General features: G+C 46.1%; 1 protein-coding gene across 1 annotated transcript in view; it reads left to right on the forward strand.

Moving 5' to 3' along the window:
* Nucleotides 1-20,947, forward strand: part of LOC140393459 (immunoglobulin-like and fibronectin type III domain-containing protein 1) — a 93,027-nt gene that overhangs the window by 54,242 nt on the left and 17,838 nt on the right. Inside the window, exons 15-19 of the mRNA XM_072479791.1 lie at nt 2,312-2,440; nt 4,631-4,933; nt 16,525-16,613; nt 16,701-16,893; nt 18,726-19,025. Of these exons, the coding sequence (XP_072335892.1) occupies nt 2,312-2,440; nt 4,631-4,933; nt 16,525-16,613; nt 16,701-16,893; nt 18,726-19,025 (1,014 nt within the window). The remainder of the gene's footprint in view (nt 1-2,311; nt 2,441-4,630; nt 4,934-16,524; nt 16,614-16,700; nt 16,894-18,725; nt 19,026-20,947) is intronic.

Consider the following 20,947-nt stretch of genomic DNA (forward strand, 5'->3'; position numbering starts at 1 on the left):
CGCTCACCATCACATATCGCCATCCATTTATCCACTACGATAGTCTTGGCCTCAAATGACACCCGCTACCCCACCAATATTGCCACCCCTCTATTCTTCACGTCCAGTCCCGAGTGGAATACCTGTCCTACCAATCCCTTTCTTAACCTGACCTGGTCCGCCACCTTCAGATGTGTCTCTTGTGTCATGATATTCAAACACACACATCATGATGGACACACCAACAGACAAATCAGAGCACACAACACCACAACCAATCACACACAAGGACACCAACCACATAAAAGCACGAGCACGACACCTAGTGGACAGTAGGTCTGGGGACAAAGACACGGACAAGACCTGTTACAAGATCACAAACAGGGAATCCCCACGTGCAGAGTATCAAGACAAAACTGTACATAGAAAGTTTAAATAAAATAGCGTTGTACCATATACAACCGTGTTGGCTCATCTGTGTGTCAGAACGCCCAACACCACATGCATGACCACGTCTGCCGGATTGGAGGGGCTCTCCCCCCCCCCCCCCCCCACTAGCCATCTCCTTTTCTAGGCCAGTCCCGTGTCCGCGCCTCCCTCACCCTCCAGTCCCCCAGCCGGGGGACCCCCGCCCCGACCACCTCTTCTGTGTCCCATTCCCTTTCAGCCAGTGCAGCAGCAACCCTTTTCCCCCCCTCCCTCCCCTCTGCTAGACCCCTGTCTAGCTTTTTTGCTCCCCCCATATCACTCCCGTAAGTCAGCTGACACCTGCTGACCCCGGCTTCCCCCGCCGCCCCATTGACCTCCCCGTGTGGGAGTGTCCCAATCAGTATGCGTTCCTCCGTTCCCCTTCCCGTCTTTCTTCCCTCACGCGGGAAAAACCCTGCACTTTCCAAAGCCTGCCCCGCCCCCTCTGGCGCAGCTCCTGTCGCGGCGTTGTCTCTCTCCCCCAGCCCATGTAACATTTCCTGCGTGTGATTGACCCCCTATATACAACAACCATCACACATCAAACCTCACACATCCCCCCCCACCCTCACAAACCCTCAGTTAGAGTCCAACTTTTCGGTTTGCATGAAGGCCCACGCCTCTTCAGGCGTTTCAAAATAATAGTGTTGGTCCTTGTATGTGACCCACTGTCGCGCTGGCTGCAGCATTCCAAATCTCACTCCTTTCCGGTGCAACACTGCTTTGGCCCAGTTGAAACCCGCTCTCCGCTTTGCAACCTCCGTACTCCAGTCCGGGTATATTCGGATCTCTGCATTGTCCCACTTACTGCTCCGCTCCTTCTTGGCCCATTTCGGGACCCTCTCTCTGTCCGTGAACCGGTGAAATCTCACCACCATCGCCCTTGGCGGCTCATTTGCCTTGGGCCTCCTCGCCAGCACCTGGTGTGCCCCGTCCAGCTCCAGCGACCTCGAAGGGGCCTCCGCGCCCATCATCGCCCCGAGCATCGTGCTCGCGTATGCCCCGGCATCGGCCCCCTCCAATCCTTCAGGGAGACCCAGGATCCGCAGATTCTTTCTCCTCGACCTGTTCTCCAGGTCTTCGAGTTTTCCCGCCCACCTCTTGTGTAGCGCCTCGTGCTGCTCCACTCTCACCGCCAGGCCCAAGATCTCGTCCTCATTCTCACTGCCTCTTTTCTGTACCTCCTGGATCTTTTTCTCGTGGGCCTTCTGGGTCATCCCTAGTCCTTCAATTACCGCCAGCATAGGCGCCAGCATCTCCTTCCGCAGCTCCTCGAAACAGCGCTTGATGAATTCCTGCAGCTCCGGCCCGCACTCCGCTTTGTCCCCGGCCGCAGCCATTTTGTTTTTTTCCCCTCGCTTCTCCCGCTGCTCCAATGCCGCATTTTTGGCCGTTTCACTTCTGGTCCGGTCCATAAAAGTTGGAGGGGGACCTCTCTCTTCCCTTCCCCACGGGTTGTCTTCGAAAAAAATTCCATTGGGGCTCCTCTAACGAGCCCGAAAGTCCGTTATAGCGGGAACTGCCAAATCGTGCGGCTTAGCTCCGCATAGCCGCAACCGGAAGTCCCATCTATAGATGTTTTAAGGAATCAGTATTTATGAATGATGCAATGGAACAAACCTAATAAAGATTGGTTCATTTAAATACACAAATGTTCACAAACTCGATTCATGCTGGAGATGCTGTCATGCAGACAGCTAAAAAACAATGAACTGAATGTTAACAGTCAGAAAGGTTACAAGTTAAGAACCAACATTCTTTGTAATAGCGCATTCACTGAGTTCCACATTAACTGAAAAAAGGGCAAGAAGACATCTTAAGTACTTGCTGTGAATTTTAAAATGATTGTACCCATTTTACATAGGTAATGAGTGGACGGTTACTGATGTTGTCGAAGGGCTGGAGTATGAATTCCGAGTGATTGCCGTAAACTTCTCTGGTCCAGGAGAGCCCAGCAGTGAAACTGAAGCAGTGTTTGCTCGTGAGGCCATGAGTATGTGCTCTCTATCTACTTTACCTAGAAGGATAATAGTTCATCATATATTGTGCAATAATGAGAGAATATAAAAATAGAGGGCGTGAACTACCTGCGTTGACATGCCTCGCGAGATCCAGTGCAATGCGCGATCTAAATCCCTCCCATTGTGGCAGGATCATTATCTGACAAATCTGCATATTAGAGCGAGACAGCTAGTCCCACTCGGCACATCTACCGAGGCCCTGGGATCTACCCCTTTCACCTCGGAGACCTCGGGCGTGTGCCATTCAGTGCTGGTCCCACAAATAGGGACCCGATGAAACGGCATTTGGGTCTCCCAGGGGATCGGAGCCCTCCAGTTGGATGCCGGGCAGGGTGACACCTTGGCACTGCTGGTGCCACCTGGGCACCTTGTCAATGCCAGCCTAGAATCCTGGCAGTGCCACCTGAGTGCCATCCTGATTATTGGGTTGCACTGCATGTGTGGGGGTGCTCGAGGACCCCATTATAGCTGAGCTGGGGCTTTGGAGGGTGCGGGGGTCGTGTCGGGGGTCAACTGAATGGAGCTCCTCAGTGCAGGAAACGGGACTAAGTGCGGCTTTGGCATTCCCACTGATGCCCCAAATTGCTGAAAGATAGCACGCTGTTTGGTGCTCATCATGGGACTCTGTTGCAATTTGGTTAGATTGTGCCTATAGCTTTTACAGGAGTGTAACCTATAATTCCTACAAGTTCCTACACGCTGACTGCGTCTGCGCCAATGGCACCAATTCTCCGTTTTGCGGAGAATCGTGTCCCAGAGTCGGGGCGGCGTGGCGCGATTCGCGCCGGTCGCGCCGATTCTCCGGCCCCAGGGTGAGAGAATCCCGCCCAGTGTGTGTGCATTATTACTGCATATTTGCGATTAGTGTGTATATATAGATGGTACATGATATGCATTCAACACACATACATATATTGCAGGTGTCTCTGCCCACGCCCTAAGCTTATATATGCCACCCCACCATTTTTTCAGCCACACCATCCTCCATCCCCATACCGCCTCCACCCTTGTCTCCAATGAGCCGGGAAAATCCAGCCCTATATTTAATTCCTCATAGATAGGCAGGCCCATTGTAGAGTAGTATACTGTTATGAAAATTATAGTTGTCAAATTGTACTTGTACTGATCAAATTAATTTTGTCCAAATGTTTAAAATACCCTTGATGCTCTGGAAGGTTAGGGTAAATATTATAGTGATGTCACCTTGTATCTTGGCAGAGATGAGAATCTGAATGTTTAGTGCTCCCAGCAGGTGTGTTTCTGGCAAGGGGCACATAAGTAGGGTGGGGGTCCACCCCACCACCTTCTTGCCCACCCCCAAACTCACCCACACAATACAGGTAGAGGGCAGGGGGGGGGGCTTGAAATTGGCAGGAAACCCATGCCCACCCAAACTGGCTGTCCCTCGGCTATTTTCCATTCCATTTAAAGCTAATTGATTGGAGACATGCCTCATTTGGGAGGAAGTCCTCTTTCAGCGATATGCCAGCCAATCTGATTGGCCACTAGCTCTCTAGTTCCTGCAGTGCCAGAAGCTACAATGAACAGAATAGGGACTCCATGCAGTCCCCAGCATCTAAGTTTCAGGGCTCCAGCACTAGCTAGGTTTTGGGGTCTCAGGGTAGGCAGGGAAGGTGTGGACCACTGTGGTGGGCAGAAGTGGGGGAGGGGATGTTGGTGGAGAGGATGTGGCAGGGAATGGGGGAAGACCTGGAAGGACTAGACCTTCTGCAGGGGTTTCCAACTTTAAGAGGAGGCGGCTGATAGAGGTACCCCTTTCCTTCCCTTCTCATCCGAAGCCTGCAGGTGATTAATTTTGGGCTTCCCCCCTGTCGCAGAACTCCAACCACCAGCCTGAAAATTGAGGGTAGGTGGGAAACTGCCTTTAAGTAGTTAATAATTAGCAATTGGGGCAAGGCCTGCCCCTCGTGCCTGTCCAAGCATAAAATCACAGAGAAGTCAGGGTGGGTGGGTATCTTGCGGGAAGGTCATCGGATAAACTTTCTGTTCACCGCCTCCCTACAAATGCACGAGTGGGAGAATGTAAAATTTTGCACTTAATAATGTGTTTGAAACATTTTTTAACTTCAATAATTTATGAGCCAAACTCAAACTATGGTAGAGATATGTCTTGACAATTTTACACTACCTTCTACTTGCAGAGCTACCAGGAACTGTAAGAGACTTCAGAGTAACAGACACCACCTACTCAACCATATCTCTTGCATGGAATCCACCAATTTATCAGGACAACAATGTTCCTAAAGGGTACATAGTTGAAATGAAAACTTCTGGGAGTACAACATGGACGCCATGCAACACTGCTGATGTGGGGCTGACTTCATATACCTTGAAGGGCTTAACAAAAATGGGAATGTATTATCTACGTGTGAGAGCTTTCAATGATGGTGGAATGGGGGAACCCATAGAATTAGACAATTACATCCTTGCCATGCCTCCACCAGGTAATTGAGTTTATAGTTTAACCTTATTAGTGTTCTTAGAATTTATTTGGTCCATCGAGCCTGCACTGACGCTCTGAAAGTGCACCCTACCTAGGCCCACTCCCCTGCCCCACCTACCTGTACATCTTTGGACACTAATGGGCAATTTAGAGTGGCCAATCCAGCTAACCTTCACATCTTTGGACTGTGGGGGGAAACCGGAGCACCCGGAGTAACCCACACAGACACAGGGAAATGTGCAAATTCCACACAGTCACCCAAGGCCGGAATCGAACCCGGACCCCGCTGCTGTGAGACAGCAGTGCAAACCACTGTTCTACTGTGTCGCCCTTATTTTTTTATCTGTAGACTCAGGAAAGGTGAAGTAGATAATGTAATAGCTCAGTGGCCATGAATATAAATGCATGATCAATGGAATCCTTCACGTGAATATATTTTGTAATATAAAGCAAGATGGGAAATGCTGAGGTGGTTTTGCTCTGATGTGGGACATATTCACATCAAAGTAGGCCAACATTGGTCAAATACGATAATTAATAAGTTAACTTTACTTTTAGCTGAGTTACATTAAAACACACATCTAGAATTAAATTTAGTAACCCTGAATTTCCAATCTGTTCTCTTGGTGTTCCTGTTAACCTGGTGAGGATGGGGATAGAAGTGTGTTCACCCACATATGCGTGGGTTGCATGTAAATTCACTCAAATTTAATGTGTTCTCATTAAACACGGACACAGGGGCTTCCGAATTGTGGCATTCAATGTTTAATGGCCAGTGTAGAAAAACATAGTTTGTGCTTCAACTGGGCCCGGCAAAGTCACTCTCGGAGCCAGGCCCCTGGAGCTGGAATCAACATTCTCTCTGAATAAACAGGAAGTGATTTAGACAACTTGGAGACTGTCTCTTCACTGCTAGTAGGTCCTGTGCTCTAGCTTTTTGGTTTCAGTTCAGTGCAACGTCTCGGCACTGAATCTCGGGAACCTTCTAGAAGTACCCGCTCAGAGAACTATAGAGGTTTACAGCACAGAAAGGAGGTACTTGGCCGATCATGTGTCTGTTGGTTCCTTCAGTAGAGCAACCTTTTGCCCAGCTCCCTCTCCTTAAATGTATGACAATATGCTTCTGCAATCCACATCTTGATTTCTTTCAGCAGCAAGGGTGCCAGCACAGCTGAGTGAATTATCAGCCTGAATTTACTAACCTTTTTGGAATCAGTTTTTTATAGGTATCTCTAACAAATCTTCAATGTTCTCTTCAACATATTTACTTCTGTCATAATTAGTAAATAACAAATGCTAAATATTATTTAATTTCTTCACTACGGATTAATGCTCAATAATTGATCAACTTCACACCAAGTTGTTCTATCTTGGCTTTATCCTATCAACACATTTGCAGTGCCCTTTTGTGTTCATCTGCACATTCCCTTTTTTGTTTCTCGTTCATGGGATGTGGGCATTGCTGGCTAGGCCGGCAATCATTGCCCATCTCTAATTGCCTTGGTGAAGGTGGTGGTCTTGAACTGCTGCACGTCAAGTGGTGTAGCTAACCCATATTGTTGTTGCGGATTTCCAGGATTTTGACCCAGCAACAATGAAGGAACAGTGATATCGTCGGGATGGTATGTGACTGAGAGGGGAACTTGCAGGAGGTGCTGGTCCCATGCATCTGCTGTCCTTGTCCTCCCAAGTGGTAGAGGTTGTGGGTTTGGAAGGTTTTATCGAATTTGGTGAATTGCTGCAATGCATCTTGTATATGGTACATGCTGCTGTCACTCGCCACCAGTGATGGTGGGATTGAACATGGTGGTGGATAGGGTGCCAGTCAAGCTTTCTCTTAGATGGTGTTGAGCTTCTTGAGTATTTTCTGGGCTGCACTCATTCAGGCGAGTGGAGAGTATTCCATCACACTCCTGACTTGTGCCTTGTAAATGGTGGACAGGCTTTAGTGGGTCAGCAGGTGAGTCACGGCAGAATTACTCGTGACTGAACTGCTCTTGTCACCACAGTATTTATATGGCTGGTCCAATTCAGTTTCTGGTCAGTGGTAACCCACATAATATTGATGGCAGGGGGATTCAGTGATGGCAATGTCATTGAATGTCATGGGGAGATGATTAGATTCTCCCTTGTTGGTGATGGTTATTGCCTGGCACTGTGAGGAATGAATGTTACTTGCAATTTATCAGCCCAAGCATGAATGTTGTCCAGGTCTTGCTGGATATGGACACAAACTGCTTCTGAACCGAAGAGTGGCAAATGGTGTTGAACATTGTGCAATCATCAGCAAACATCCTCACTTCTGGTCTTATGATGGAGGGAAGGTCATTGCTGAAGCAGCTGAAAATGGTTGATCCTACGACACTATCCTGAGGAATCCTGAAATCACTGCTAGGTATGACTCCAGCAGGTGGAGAGTTTTCCCCCAATTCCTATTGACCTCAGTTTTGCCAAAGCTCCTTGATGCCACACTCAGTCAAATGCTACCTTGGTGTCAACGACAGTCACTCTCACCTCATCTCACCTCACATCTTGAGTTCAGTTCTTTTGTGTATGCCAGGAGCTGAGTGTCCCTGGCTGAACCAAAACTGAGCACATTGAACAGGTTTTGCTGAGTAAATGGCATTTGATAGCAGTGTCAATGACCCCCTTCAATCATTTTTCTGATGACTGATTATAGACTGATGAAGTTCATAATTGGCCGGTTTGGATTTGTTCTTTTTGTGTACAGGTCAGGGTCGGGATTCACCAATAATGGGGCTATGTCCCCACGCCCGCCAGAAAACAGGCAAGAATCACTCCTGCTGTGCAGCTCCTGCTGCCGATACGGGGCCCTGCACTTCCGGCCGCGGATCCACGCATGCAGTGGCTCCCAATTGCGTGCCTGGTCATCGTGGTGGTGCCCCCCAGTCTCTGAAACCCCCCACCTCCCCATCAGGACGGCCACCACAGCAGCGACATTGCGCTCCCGCCGGGTGGAACCACATGAGAACCCCGCTGGCGGGAAGTCGGCCGGTGGACCGCGGAGAATCGCCACGGGGGCCTCTTTCAACGGCATCCGGCCAGCGGCGCATAGATCCCGCGCACGTGGCTGGCGGCGATTCTCGGTCGCCATAGGATCGCGCAAAGGCATCGCGGGTCCGACACCCTATTCTCTGCCCCCGCGCCATGTGCAATTGCGGCGCAGAGGCTCGGAGAATCCCAGCCCATATCTGGGCTATTTTCCAGATTGCCGAGTAGATCCCACTGCTGTAGCTATACTGGAATAGCTTGGCTGGGGATGTGGCTAGTTCTGGAGCAAAAGTCTTCAGAATTACTGGCAGAATGTTGCCAGGACCCATAGCCTTTGCGATATCCAAGGCCTTAAGCCATTTTTTGACATCATGTAGAATGAATCATCTGTTATGATGGGGACTTTAGGAGGAAGTGCAAATGGATCATCCATTCTGCACTCCTAGCAGAAGCTGGTTGCAAATGTCTCAGCCTCATCATTGTACTGAGATGCTGACCTAAAAGCGAGCAACTGTCCCAATTTTGAGGGATGGTCCCTTACTTGACTGTCCCACATACCTTAAAGGACAACATGAAATTGAAGGAACAGATTCCCTTTTGGTTCCCGCGTACTTTGACTTCACAGCGATTTTACGCAGGGGCATCCCTAACTCTGGCCTCTTCCCCAAAGCCTCAAATACCCAATTTCCACCCCCACCCCCCACAGGCATTCCCCGGCTGAGGACCCACAAAACCTACCTTGCCATCCGGTCCTAGGACTCAGGAGCTGACACGTTGATGTTAGACGTTTTAGTTGCTGTGATATGAAGAGTCTAAAGTTCTGTTCTTTTTTCACAAACACACATTTATTTCATTCCAACAGCCTTTGCACAATACTCTAACTATACATCACCTGACAGAGGCCACCTGAAGCCCCTTTACATATCAGTGTCAATTAATGGATACTTAACATAAATGAGACAACTAATTGCAATGTCTCTTAACCCATTACTTAACAGTCTCCCCTTCCTTGGAGAAAGAAATAATTATGTGAAAAAAAAATTTCAAGAAACTTAAAACACACACATAATTTCCCCTCTTTTTTTTGTTTGGACGAGAAAGAAAAAAAAAGTCACAGAAACAAGCACCCTTCATTAACAATATCCAAAAGTTTCTGTGAACTCGCCCCTCTTTTCGTAAAACAGTCTGACAGTTGATAGCCCCTGTCGACCCATTTAATTTTTGTTATTTCCCCTCTGTCCAACAGCTGCTTCAAACTTGCAATGTCTATCCGTAACCTCTTTTCATTGACACTTTTTGTAGAGTGCACATTTTCCCACAGGGATTTATTGTCAATGTGACAGTCAATAGGTATATTACCCAAATCCCCTAATCCCAAAATTTCTGTCAATATCATACCTATATAAAAGGCCATGTCCACCGCCTCTACAAGGCTTAACGTCTCAGTAGCCAAAGTGCTTTTTACCACTCTCCTTATTTTCTTTGTTTCCCACACAAGCGGGCAAAATGTACCATTGTTCCCCAAAAGGAAAATTATAAAACCTCCTGCGCTTGAAACCCCATCACATAAATTTTCATAGGACGCATCACTATAAACTATGAGTTTCAAGTGCCTAAGGTCACCTAAAACCGGGTACTTCAAAACACACTCCTGCATTTTTAGTTTGGCCAACGCTTTATTTGCTCTTATTATGTCTTCCACTTTGGGATCATTCATTTTTGTACTCAACTCTAAGACATCAAAACTCACGTCCGGTCTAGTCTGTCTACCTAACCATTTCAGTTGCCCAATTAAACTTCGCAGTTGTTCTTTTTCTATCTTTGAAACCATTGCGTCTTTTTGTGAAACTCAGCCACGACTAATTGCTATGGGCTGATGCTTTCCAAATAAGATTGCTGACATAAAGTTGCCCCTAACTTACTCTGTCCAATTTCCAGTCCAATACATTTAAATGCACCGGAAGCCTGACTTCCAACCCTGAATTCTTTCCTCAAACCAGAGATTACAATAGCTTCAAAATCACTAGTCCCACCCCACAAAAAAACATCGATATGCGTCATAAAAATGCCAGAAAGATTTCCTTTATAGTGCCAGTAAAACATTGCGGGATCTGCTTTCAACTGGCAACAGCCTAACTTTAACAAAACTGACCTTACCGAAAAATACCAGACTCTAGATGCATCATTTAATCCATATACACATTTGTTCAACTTCCAGAGTACCCCTTCTGTGTTAGCTGCTTCTTTAGGAGGACGGAGAAAAATGTCTCGCTGGGGCTGCTGCCCCTGCAAAAAGGCAGCTTTTATATCTATAGATTTGCATTCCCATGCCTTTGTGGCGAATAGAGCCAAGAAGATCTTTAAAATAACCTTTCCTGCTGTAGGTGAATCTACCCTTAAATCCTGATCTTCTAAGTTTTCTTCAAATCCCCTTGCCACAAGCCTGGCCTTTGCCTTATAAGTTCCATCCGGAAGAACCTTTTCCGTGCAAATCCATCTGTGGGATTCCGCTATACACGGAAGTCCACTATCCAGCACTTCCGTGTATAGCCCAAATTCACTCCAACTATGCAATTCTTGCTGTTTATCTTCTTTGATAACTTTTTCATCTAATTTATTTGAAGCCACCAAAATTCCACGTGCATGTGGGCTTTTACTCCTATTAGTATTCGTAGTCTTACTCATGTTCCTAGATCTTGATAAACTACGTCCCCTCTCCCGCCTGGTATCTCGTTCTGTACTGCTACTGTTTGATCTTTCCCTTCTGCTGTGAGATGTCCTTTCAATAGTTCTCAACCTTTTCCTGCGGACCTGTTCACTATCCGATGTACTATCTGAACTGGCACTGCGTTTCTGTGCCCTCCATTTTTGAACTTCGTTTTCCCAATCCATGGTCTTGACTCCTTCCCCTGAATGCTGTACATTCAACCAATGTTTATACTTTCCAGTGGCCTTCCCTGCTATACTAATAACAGTTGCATCCTTCCATTGACTAGACCCTTCAGGCAAGTATGTCACTTTTGTACCAACTTTTGGCAGTTGCCCTTTCAGAAAAATGGCCTGTTCTAATTCATCAGAAGTGTTGTGTTCCTCCACAGAAACCCTGTCTATATGAAATGAATGAATGAAATGGAATGAAATGAAATGAAAATGAAAATCGCTTATTGTCACAAGTAGGCTTCAAATGAAAAATGAAATGAAATGAAAATCGCTTATTTTCACAAGTAGGCTTCAAATAAAGGTACTGTGAAAAGCCCCTAGTTGCCACATTCCGGCGCCTGTTCGGGGAGGCTGTTACGGGAATTGAACCATGCTGCTGGCCTGCCTTGGTCTGCTTTCAAAGCCAGCGATTTAGCCCTGTGCTAAACAGCCCCTCTAATTCATCAGAAGTGTTGGGTTCCTCCACAGAAATCCTGTCTATATGAAATGAATGAATGAATGAAATGAAATGAAATGAAAATGAAAATGAAAATTGCTTATTGTCACAAGTAGGCTTCAAATGAAAAATGAAATGAAATGAAATGAAAATCGCTTATTGTCACAAGTAAGCTTCAAATGAAGTTACTGTGAAAAGCCCCTGGTCGCCACATTCCGGCGCCTGTTCGGGGAGGCTGTTATATCAGTTCCTCATAGTTCTGTAACACATGCGTACCAGATGACTCTGGTTCCTCGTCATGTCTGTCTGCTCTGTCTAAATTTGAAAATTTGTAATCTGTACCCATTATCCTTGATGAATGGACCCTAACAGTTTGATTACCATGTTGCAAAATAGTTGTTTTGCCATCTATGCCAATGATCTTCCCTGGGCCTTTCCATTCATTAGAATTGTCTCTCTTATAGTATACCATGCCTCCTTGCTGAAAAATGTCATCTGATGGCCGTACGTTATGTCTTAAAGCTCTGTGAATTCTTTCAGAGACGTCTGCTTCCAAAAAAGCTTTTCTACTGCTATGTAATGCATTTAAGTGTTGAGCAAAACCAGAGCTAATTGTAGTCCCCTCCCAAGCTGGAGGCTGGTCATCCAAAATGGACGGAATTTTAGGATTTCTACCAAACACTAATTGATAAGGACTATAGCCCCCAACCATCTGCAATTAATTCTTTGCATGTACTGCCCATGCTAAAGCTGAATTTAGCCTGCAATTAGGTCGATCTGCCAAAATTTTCCGAAGCATGACATCGATGACAGCATGATTTCTTTCACAGACACCATTACTAAATGGGCTTTCTGCAGCCGTATTCATAACTCTTATATTCATCTTTTCACCCATACCCCTAAACTCATCATTAGCAAATTCACCCCCATTGTCCGTAAGGAATTTTGCCGGTGGACCCATTCCTGTCCCTATCCATTTTTCCATGATTTCATAGAATTACTCTCTTTTCTTTACTTCGTACAATCGTTGATTGACTAAATCTGGTTGCTAAATCTGCAAAATGCAAAATAAATATATTATTTGCTTTATCCCAGATCTTAACGTCCATGGCCACAATGTCATTAAAATCCCTGGCCAAAGTGAGATATCTTTGCTTCTGAGCCAAAGAAATCCCTGGCCAAAGGTAGGGTTACTATCGGTCGTGCTGGTGTCCTTCTGTACTTCCTACAAACTTCACAGCGGTCACTAACCTGTTCTATCAGTTTAGTATAGTCGTCATCCCTTACCCCTGCATCCTTTAATAAATTTTTCAGCCTCCGAGGAGACGGATGTGCAAATTGCCTATGCAGTTTTAATACCACAAGCATTTTATCAGCTGAAGTCCGATTTTCAACTGCCATTAACACATCCTTAACCACTCCACTTGAAATATTATTTGTCAGTAATGGAATAAAATAGTGTCCCGACTGTGTAAACTGTAAGTCCACCGTCTTTCCAAAAACTGTTGCCTTATCCTGTTCCATATCCAGTTTCATGTGTGCTTTCTTCATCGACGGTCTGCTCAGAAGCAAAGGTATCTCACTTGATACAACATCCGTGCTAATGAAATGATTCACTCCGGCAATATGGCAAGGGATCACCACTCTTTTCAGCGACTTCAGAGTATTATCATCCCCAAACCTGAAACTTGCGGAACTTTCAAATTCCTTAACCTTGTTACAATTTTCAGCATTCAAAGAGTCCAGGTAACATTTTAACCAGTCAATTCCACACACAGTAGATGTGCAGCCACTGTCCAATACAGCACAGTTGAAGGATTCTGCAACCAACACCCTTATTACCGGCGTAAAACTGCTTGTCAATAGGACAATGCCTTCTTTCTGGTCACTATCTTTTTCGCTTCTGACTCTTCCGTGTCATATGTCGCTTCAAACACTCTATCGTAACGAGTTGGACAGTTGAAAGCATAATGGTATTGAGAGTCACATTGAAAACATCAATTTATCATGCCCCGTGCATTTCTGGGGTTCATCTTCCTATTGTAGGTTCTAACTGGGTTTCTGTTTCATAATTTCCTTGTCTCGGTCTCCTTCTATAGTCTTGAGCCCTGTTCGTAGCCATACGATTTCGCCATCCTGGGCGTCCTTCTCCGACCCCCTGCCGGGTTGGAGAATCGCCAGGGGCTGCCGTGAATCCCGCCCCCGCCGGTTGCCGAAGTCTCCGGTACCGGATATTCGGCGGGGGCGGGAATCGGGCCGCGCCGGTTGGCGGGCCCCCCCGCTGGATTCTCCGGCCCGGATGGGCCGAAGTCCTGCCGATAAATTGCTTGTCCCGCCAGCGTGGATTAAACCACCTTTTGAACGGCGGGACAAGTCGGCGTGGGCGGGCTCCGGCGTCCTGGGGGGGGGCGCGGGGCGATCTGGCCCCGGGGGGGCCCCCACGGTGGCCTGGCCCACGATCGGGGCCCACCGATCCGCGGGCGGGCCTGTGCCATGGGGGCACTCTTTCCCTTCCGCCTCCGCCACGGTCTCCACCATGGCGGAGGCGGAAGAGACTCCCTCCACTGCGCATGCGCGGGAAACTGTCAGCGGCCGCTGACGCTCCCGTGCATGCGCCGCCCCGATATGTCATTTCCGCGCCAGCTGGCGGGGCAACAAAGGCCGTTTCTGCCAGCTGGCGGGGCGGAAATCCCTCTGGCGTCGGCCTAGCCCCTCAATGTTGGGGCTTGACCCCCAAAGATGCGGAGCATTCCGCACCTTTGGGGCGGCGCGATGCCCGTCTGATTGGCGCCGTTTTGAGCGCCAGTCGGCGGACCTCGCGCCGTTTGGGGAGAATTTTGCCCAATGTTAGTAGTGTATCTTCCATATTCTGCCTCATTGCAGGCTGACCTATTTGGGCCATCAGAGCCATCGGAATCAAATGTTTCCCCAGAAACTTTTGTAAAGCTTTTGTCATCTGTTTGAATAAGGTATCCTTATCAGTAAACTGAACTCCTGTCAAAACCAGGAGCCTATCCATGTTGCTCACTCTAGCACAGTCAAGTAATTTAAAGGCCAACACAGACTGTGGAAATTCCAGATTGTGTTTCTGCAGCCTGTCAAATCCATTATTTAGTCTTCCATGGAGATATCCTCCATTTTCCGGAACTTATCAAAATCCGACCATGCTTCATACACACTTAACAAGTCATCTTTCTTATAAATCTTGTCCATATAATATAATAAAGTCTCCAGACCTTCTTCTGAGTCTAACTCTTCCAATTCCAGCTCAGAAAGCACTTTGTTTCGGATTTTACTGCCATACGTTAGAGAAAGAGCCAATGCCATACCTTGTTTTCTCTTTCCCAAAGCAGTTAACCTTAGTCCACATAACTACTGCACTTCTCCATTGGTCGTACGATTCCCTTTCAGAAAATAAGGGAGGATAGTCATATCCAGCCATCTTTATCCTCGGTTCAGCCATATATCCCTTCTTTTTTTTTTTCTCACTCACTCCTTGGTTTGATCTGGAAAAGTTGTATCTTTCAACCCTTCACATTTACACAGCAACCATCCTCTGCTACCAATTGTTAGACATTTTATTTGCTGTGATATGAAGAGTCTAAAGTTCTGTTCCTTTTTCACAAACACACATTTATTTCATTCCAACAGCCTTTGCACAAAACTCTAACTATACATCACCTGACAGAGGCTACCTGAAGCCCCTTTACATATCAGTGTCAATTAATGTATCCTTAACATAAATGAGACAACTAATTGCAATGTCTCTTATCCCATTACTTAACAGTTGAAGCACTTCCTCTTCAGTCCACTGCTGCTCCTGTCACTGCAGGGACCGATCTGATTGTCTGGCAGTTCTCGAAGGTGAGACTGCCTCCTGAGTGAGGGATGTAAGTTCCGCCCGTAGCCAACTGACGCTCATTTGCATGTGAAATGGCTACAGGGCAGTTAGAGTCGGCTGGGATGTGTCCCCTCCTGACTCTCCAAAATATGCCAGCCATAATTATATTGTGGTCACTATTTTCCATTTTTCTATCTATTCTCGCTTTAATTCGAATCACCCCAACAGTGCAGAAGGAGACCTTTTGGTCAACGAGTCTGCACTGACTCTCCGAAAGAGCACTCTAACTAGGCCAAATTCCCTGCCCGAACCCGTAACCCTGTGCATTGATCTTGGCCAATCCACCTAACCTGCACATCTTTGAACTGTGGGAGGAAACTGGGGCACCTGCAGGAAACCCACGCAGACACAGGTAGAACATGCAAACTCCACACAGACTGTCACCCAAGGCTGGAATCAATCCCGGGTCCCTGGTGCTGTGAGACAGCAGTGCTAACCACTGTGCCACCGTGCCACCCTTATTTTCCCCATTTCATTTCCCAGAAATCTAACAATGCTCCTTTCTCAGCACCTTTCACATCCTCAGACATCCCAGCCAATAAAGTATCTTTGAAGTATGGTCATTGTCAACATATAGTGGTAAAGTAATATTCCACACACAGAAATGCAGCAAATGAGCAGCTAAGCTGCTTTAAAGGTTTGGTTGAAGGATAAATGTTGATCAGGACAATAGGGGTTGAATTCTCCATTGGAGGGGTCCTCCATTTCGCCGGCAGCACACTCACGCCCGCGGATTTCCCAACAGCGCGGGGGTGCCCACAATGGGAAACCCCATCAGCCAGCTGCCGGGATGGAGAATCCCACTGCCGGCGGGGATGCGCTGCACCGGAAAACACGTGCAGCGGGAAGGAGAATCTCGCCTATGATGTCTTTGACCTTGGCCTTTTATATATAATCTGAACCAAGTGATTTGCATATGAAATAAAAGCCAACAAAAGCCACATATATATTTTATAATTAATTCCTCACTGTCTATCATTGTAACAACCAGCCGGGGGACGGTTTAGCTCAGTTGGCTAGACAGCTGGCTCGTGATGTAGAGCAAAGCCAGCAGCGCGGGTTCATTTCCTGTGCTGGCTGAAGTTATTCATGGGGCCTGCCTTCTCAACCTTGCCCCTCGCTGAGATGTGGTGATCCTCAGGTTAAATTACCACCAGTCAAAAGGGAAAGCAGTCTATGGTCATCTGGGTCTGTGGCGACTTTATCTTAGCTTTTACACTAATGATATATTTAAAATTCTACAAACTTGTATTTGTCTCTGTTTTCTGCAAAGTTATGATTTTATTTATTTGTTACATTTCAGTGGGTCCCAAATTTATTATGGATGGATCTGTAAAAGGTTTTATGGTCGTCAAAGAAGGGAATTCAATTCGAGTCCGCATGCCATTTGAAGTGAGGACCTCCATAAATTGGTTTATGCATTTCTGCATTTGAAATACAACAGAAGTTTAAAACTTGGGTTTTCTATGTACATTTTAGGCATCACCTCCTCCTCAAGTGGTTTGGCTCAAAGGTGGATTTCCGCTTTCAGAACAAGCTACGGTAACCAGTACCAACGATGACACTCAGCTTATCATTCCGGTTTCCCAGAGATCTGACTCTGGAATTTATTCTGTGACACTGAAGAATCTTCATGGGCAAGAATCATTTTGTTTTGAGATAAGAGTTACAGGTGATCTCAAATTTGCATATAAAAATTGGAAGAGCCTGCTTTTATATTAAACAAACCTTGCACTTATAGGACAGCTTTTACAATCTCGGGATGTTCCAAGGCAGCTCACAACTAATGAGTTTGTTTAGAATGTATTCATTGTTTGTCATCTGGGGAATTCTGGCAGGACGTTAACACACAGCATGGTCTCTAAAACCGCAATACGATAAGGCATTGTGGTGACTGAGTTTCCATCTTGTCCCAGCCTCAGGGCTTCACAGCAGGAAAACATGGCCGCTACCGCTAATTTTACACAAAAGGTCTCACATGCAACAATTGAACAAATGACCAGGTAATCTGTTTTAAATCACGTGGCGATCACATATTGCTACTCTGATCGAAAATGATGGGATCTACCATGAATGTAGAACCTGTGGAACGTTTCAAGAGGGAAATAGTTTCCTGATTATAGACAGATTCTAATGATATAGATTTGCTGCAAGACAGGGAGATAATTTGCTACATTAAGTTAAAGTGCTTTCAAAGTACCCGGTCGCTGAACATTGACAGAAAATTATTCCTACCTTTTGCCTAATATTATTGACATATTTCTTTGTTTTCTTTCTTGAGATCATTTAATATAAAATTGGAATTAATCGTAAAGAGACTTATTGTGCAAATGAACAGAAAATGATGACATACATTATTAGAAAATGAACTTAATTGTGGTGCAGGTTTATACTAACATAGTGAGGAGATCTGGGGCGGGATTCTCCGCAATCGGCGTGAAGTCCGCCGACCGGCGCCAAAATCGGCACGAATCAGTCCGGCATCGCACCGCCCCAAAGGTGCGGAATTCTCCACATCTTGAGGGGCCGAGCCCTCACCTTGAGGGGCTAGGCCCGCGCCGGACTGATTTCTGCCCCGCCAGCTGGCGGGAAAGGCCTTTGGTGCCCTGCCAGCTGGCGCAGAAATGACTTTGCCGTGCGGCACATGCGCGGGAGCATTAGCGGGCGCTCACGGCATCCCCGCGCATGCGCAGTGGAGGGGGTCTCTTCCGCCTCCGCCATAGTGGAGACCATGGCTAAGGCGGAAGGAAAAGAACGCCCCCCAGGCACAGGCCCGCTCGCGGATTGGTGGGCCCTGATCGCGAGCCAGGCCACCGTGGGGGCACCCCCCCCGGGGCCAGATCGCCCCGCGCCCGCCCCAGGACCCCAGAGCCCGCCCGCGCCGCCTTGTCCCGCCGGTAAGAGAGGTGGTTTGATTCTCGCCGGCTGGACAGGCATTCCAGCAGCGGGACTTCAGCCCATCGCGGGCCGGAGAATCGCCGGGGGGGGGGGGCCGCCAACCGGCGCGGCGCGATTCCCACCCCCGCCGAATATCCGGTGCCGGAGAATTCGGCAACCGGCGGGGGCGGGATTCATGCCAGCCCCCGGCGATTCTCCGACCTGGCAGGGGGGTCGGAGAATCTCGCCCCTGGAGTCACACATAGGCCTAACCACACCAAGTAAGGATATCCTTCCCTAAAGAACATTAGTAAACCAGATGGGGTTTTTTTTAACGACAATCGACATTGGTTTCATAGTCATTAGACTTTTAATTCCAGTTTTTCCATCAAATTCAAATTTCATCATCTACCGTGATGGGATTTGAACCCAGGTCCCCACAGCATTACCCTGGGCCTCTGGATTACATGTACAGTGACAATACTACTTTATGTTTCAAATAAATGTGAATATCTTGTAGTTCATGTGGCAGAATGCTATTGGAGAGTAATTATCTTGAACATTCCAATTTTTATTTTGATTAAAAGTCTCTTTTTTAATGTAACTCTGGCATGTATTATTTTACAGATGTTCCCAAACCTCCAGGTCCAGTAACACTGGATGAAAATGTCCCTTACACAGTGACGGTTTCTTGGGAACCGTCCAAAGATGAACCTCTCGATGATCACTTGTGTTATGTTGTTATGAAAAGAGATTCGAGCAGACTGAACTGGCACACAGTGGGAGATAACATTTATAACAACAAATTTACAGACATAAATATTGTTCCAGGACGTAACTACTACTTCAGGGTTCTGGCGAAAAATGATATGGGCTACAGTGAATCTTCTGATACTCGAGAGCCATGGTGCATTTCAAAGCAAAGAGGTAAGCAATTGTTTTAAATGTCGCTACCTTCTCAAGGTCTGACTGTTTAAATAAATAAGTGCAAATATAAAGAAGACAAGAACTAATAATGAAATTATAATCAAGAGATCAATTCAATACAAAGAAAGCATTGTCTAAATCTTTTGAAACTTGCTCCATAGTTTACATTTTAATTTAGATTTTAAAATTCAGGAGTTAATCATTCAGAACAAAGAACATAAGAACTAGGGGCAGGAGCAGGCAATTCAGCCCCTCCAGCCTGCTTCTCCATTCAATATGATCATGGCTGTTCTCTCGCTGTCAACTCCACTTTCCTACCTGTTCTCCATCACCTTTCCACCCATTACTAATTAAAAATCTGTCTATCCTCTTGAGCTTACTCAATGTCCCGGCATCCACTGCACCCTAGTCGTGAATTCCAGGTTTGCGCCTCTTTGAGAGAAGTATTTTTTTCTCATCTCTGTTTTAAATCTGCTACCCCTTATCCTAAAACTATGACTTCTCGTTCTAGATTACCCCACAAAAGGAGCAACCACTCTATGCCTACCTTGTCAATACTTTTTAGCATCTTATATACCTCAATTAGATTTCCTCTTATTCTTCTAAACTCAAAAGATTATGGGCCTAAACTGCTCAATTTCTCTTCATAAAACAAACCCGTCACCTCTGGAATTAATCTAGTCAACCTCCTCTGAGCTGCCTCTAATATAAGTACATACCTCCTCAAATGAGGGGACCGAAGTTATACAGAGTAGTCCAGTGCGGTCTCACCAATGCCTTGTACAGTTGCAGCAACACTTCCCTAGTTTTATACTCTATTCCTTTAGCTATAAAGGCCAACATTTAATTTGCCTTCCTCATTACCTGCTGTATCTGCATACTAGTTTCCTGTGATTCATGCACAAGGGCACCCAGATCCTTCTGCACTGAAGCATTTTGAAGTCCCTCTCCATTTAGAAATAAGTTGTCTTTCCATTTTTCTGACCAAAATGAATGAGCTCACACTTATCCATGCTAAACTCCAAATTGTGTCCTATTCACCTAACCTATCAATATCCATTTGTGAATTTCTTATTTTCTCATTTCAACTTACTATCCCAGCTATTTTATATAATCTGAAAATTTAGCTACAGTACCTTCTATCCCTACATCCAAGTCATTAATATATATAGTAAATAGTTGGGGCTCGAGGACCGAACCCTGTGGCACCTCACTAGTTACATCTTGTCAACCAGAAAAAGACACATTTATCTCGTCTCTCTGCCTTCTATTGGTTACCCAGCCTTCTATCCATGCTAATAAATTACCCATAAACTGATGTAACCTTACCTTGTGTATTAATTCTTTGTGCAGCGCCTTATCAAATTCCTTCTGGAAGTTCAGATATACTACATCAACAGGATGCCCATTATCCACTTGGCTTGCTACATCTTTAAAGAAATTTGTCAAACACAGTTTTTTCTTCATAAGACCATGCTGACTCTGATAGATTGTGTTTTGACTTTCTAAATGTCTTTTATTACTTCCTTAATAATGGATTCTAACAGTTTCCCAACAAAAGATGTTAAAATAACAGGTCTATTGTTTCCTACTTTCTGCCTTCCTCCGTCTTTGACTAAGGGCGCTACATTATCATTTTTCCAATCCACTGGAACCTTTCCTGCATCCAGGTATTTTGGAATATTATAACTAATGGATCCACTATTTTTGCTCCCACTTCCTTTATGAACCTAGGGTGTAGGCCATCAGGCTTTGGCTGCCTTCAATCCCAATAGTTTGTTCAGCACCTTTTCCTTATTGACGATGATTGTTCTAAAAGCCTCCCTTTCTATTACCTCTGCATTACCTGTTACCATTCAGTTGGTATTTGTGTCCTCCACATTTGAAAACTGAGGCAAAATATCAATTTAGCATCTCCATCA

This window comes from Scyliorhinus torazame, chromosome 17 (genome assembly GCF_047496885.1).
Source record: "Scyliorhinus torazame isolate Kashiwa2021f chromosome 17, sScyTor2.1, whole genome shotgun sequence".
Classification (NCBI taxonomy): Eukaryota; Metazoa; Chordata; class Chondrichthyes; order Carcharhiniformes; family Scyliorhinidae; genus Scyliorhinus; species Scyliorhinus torazame.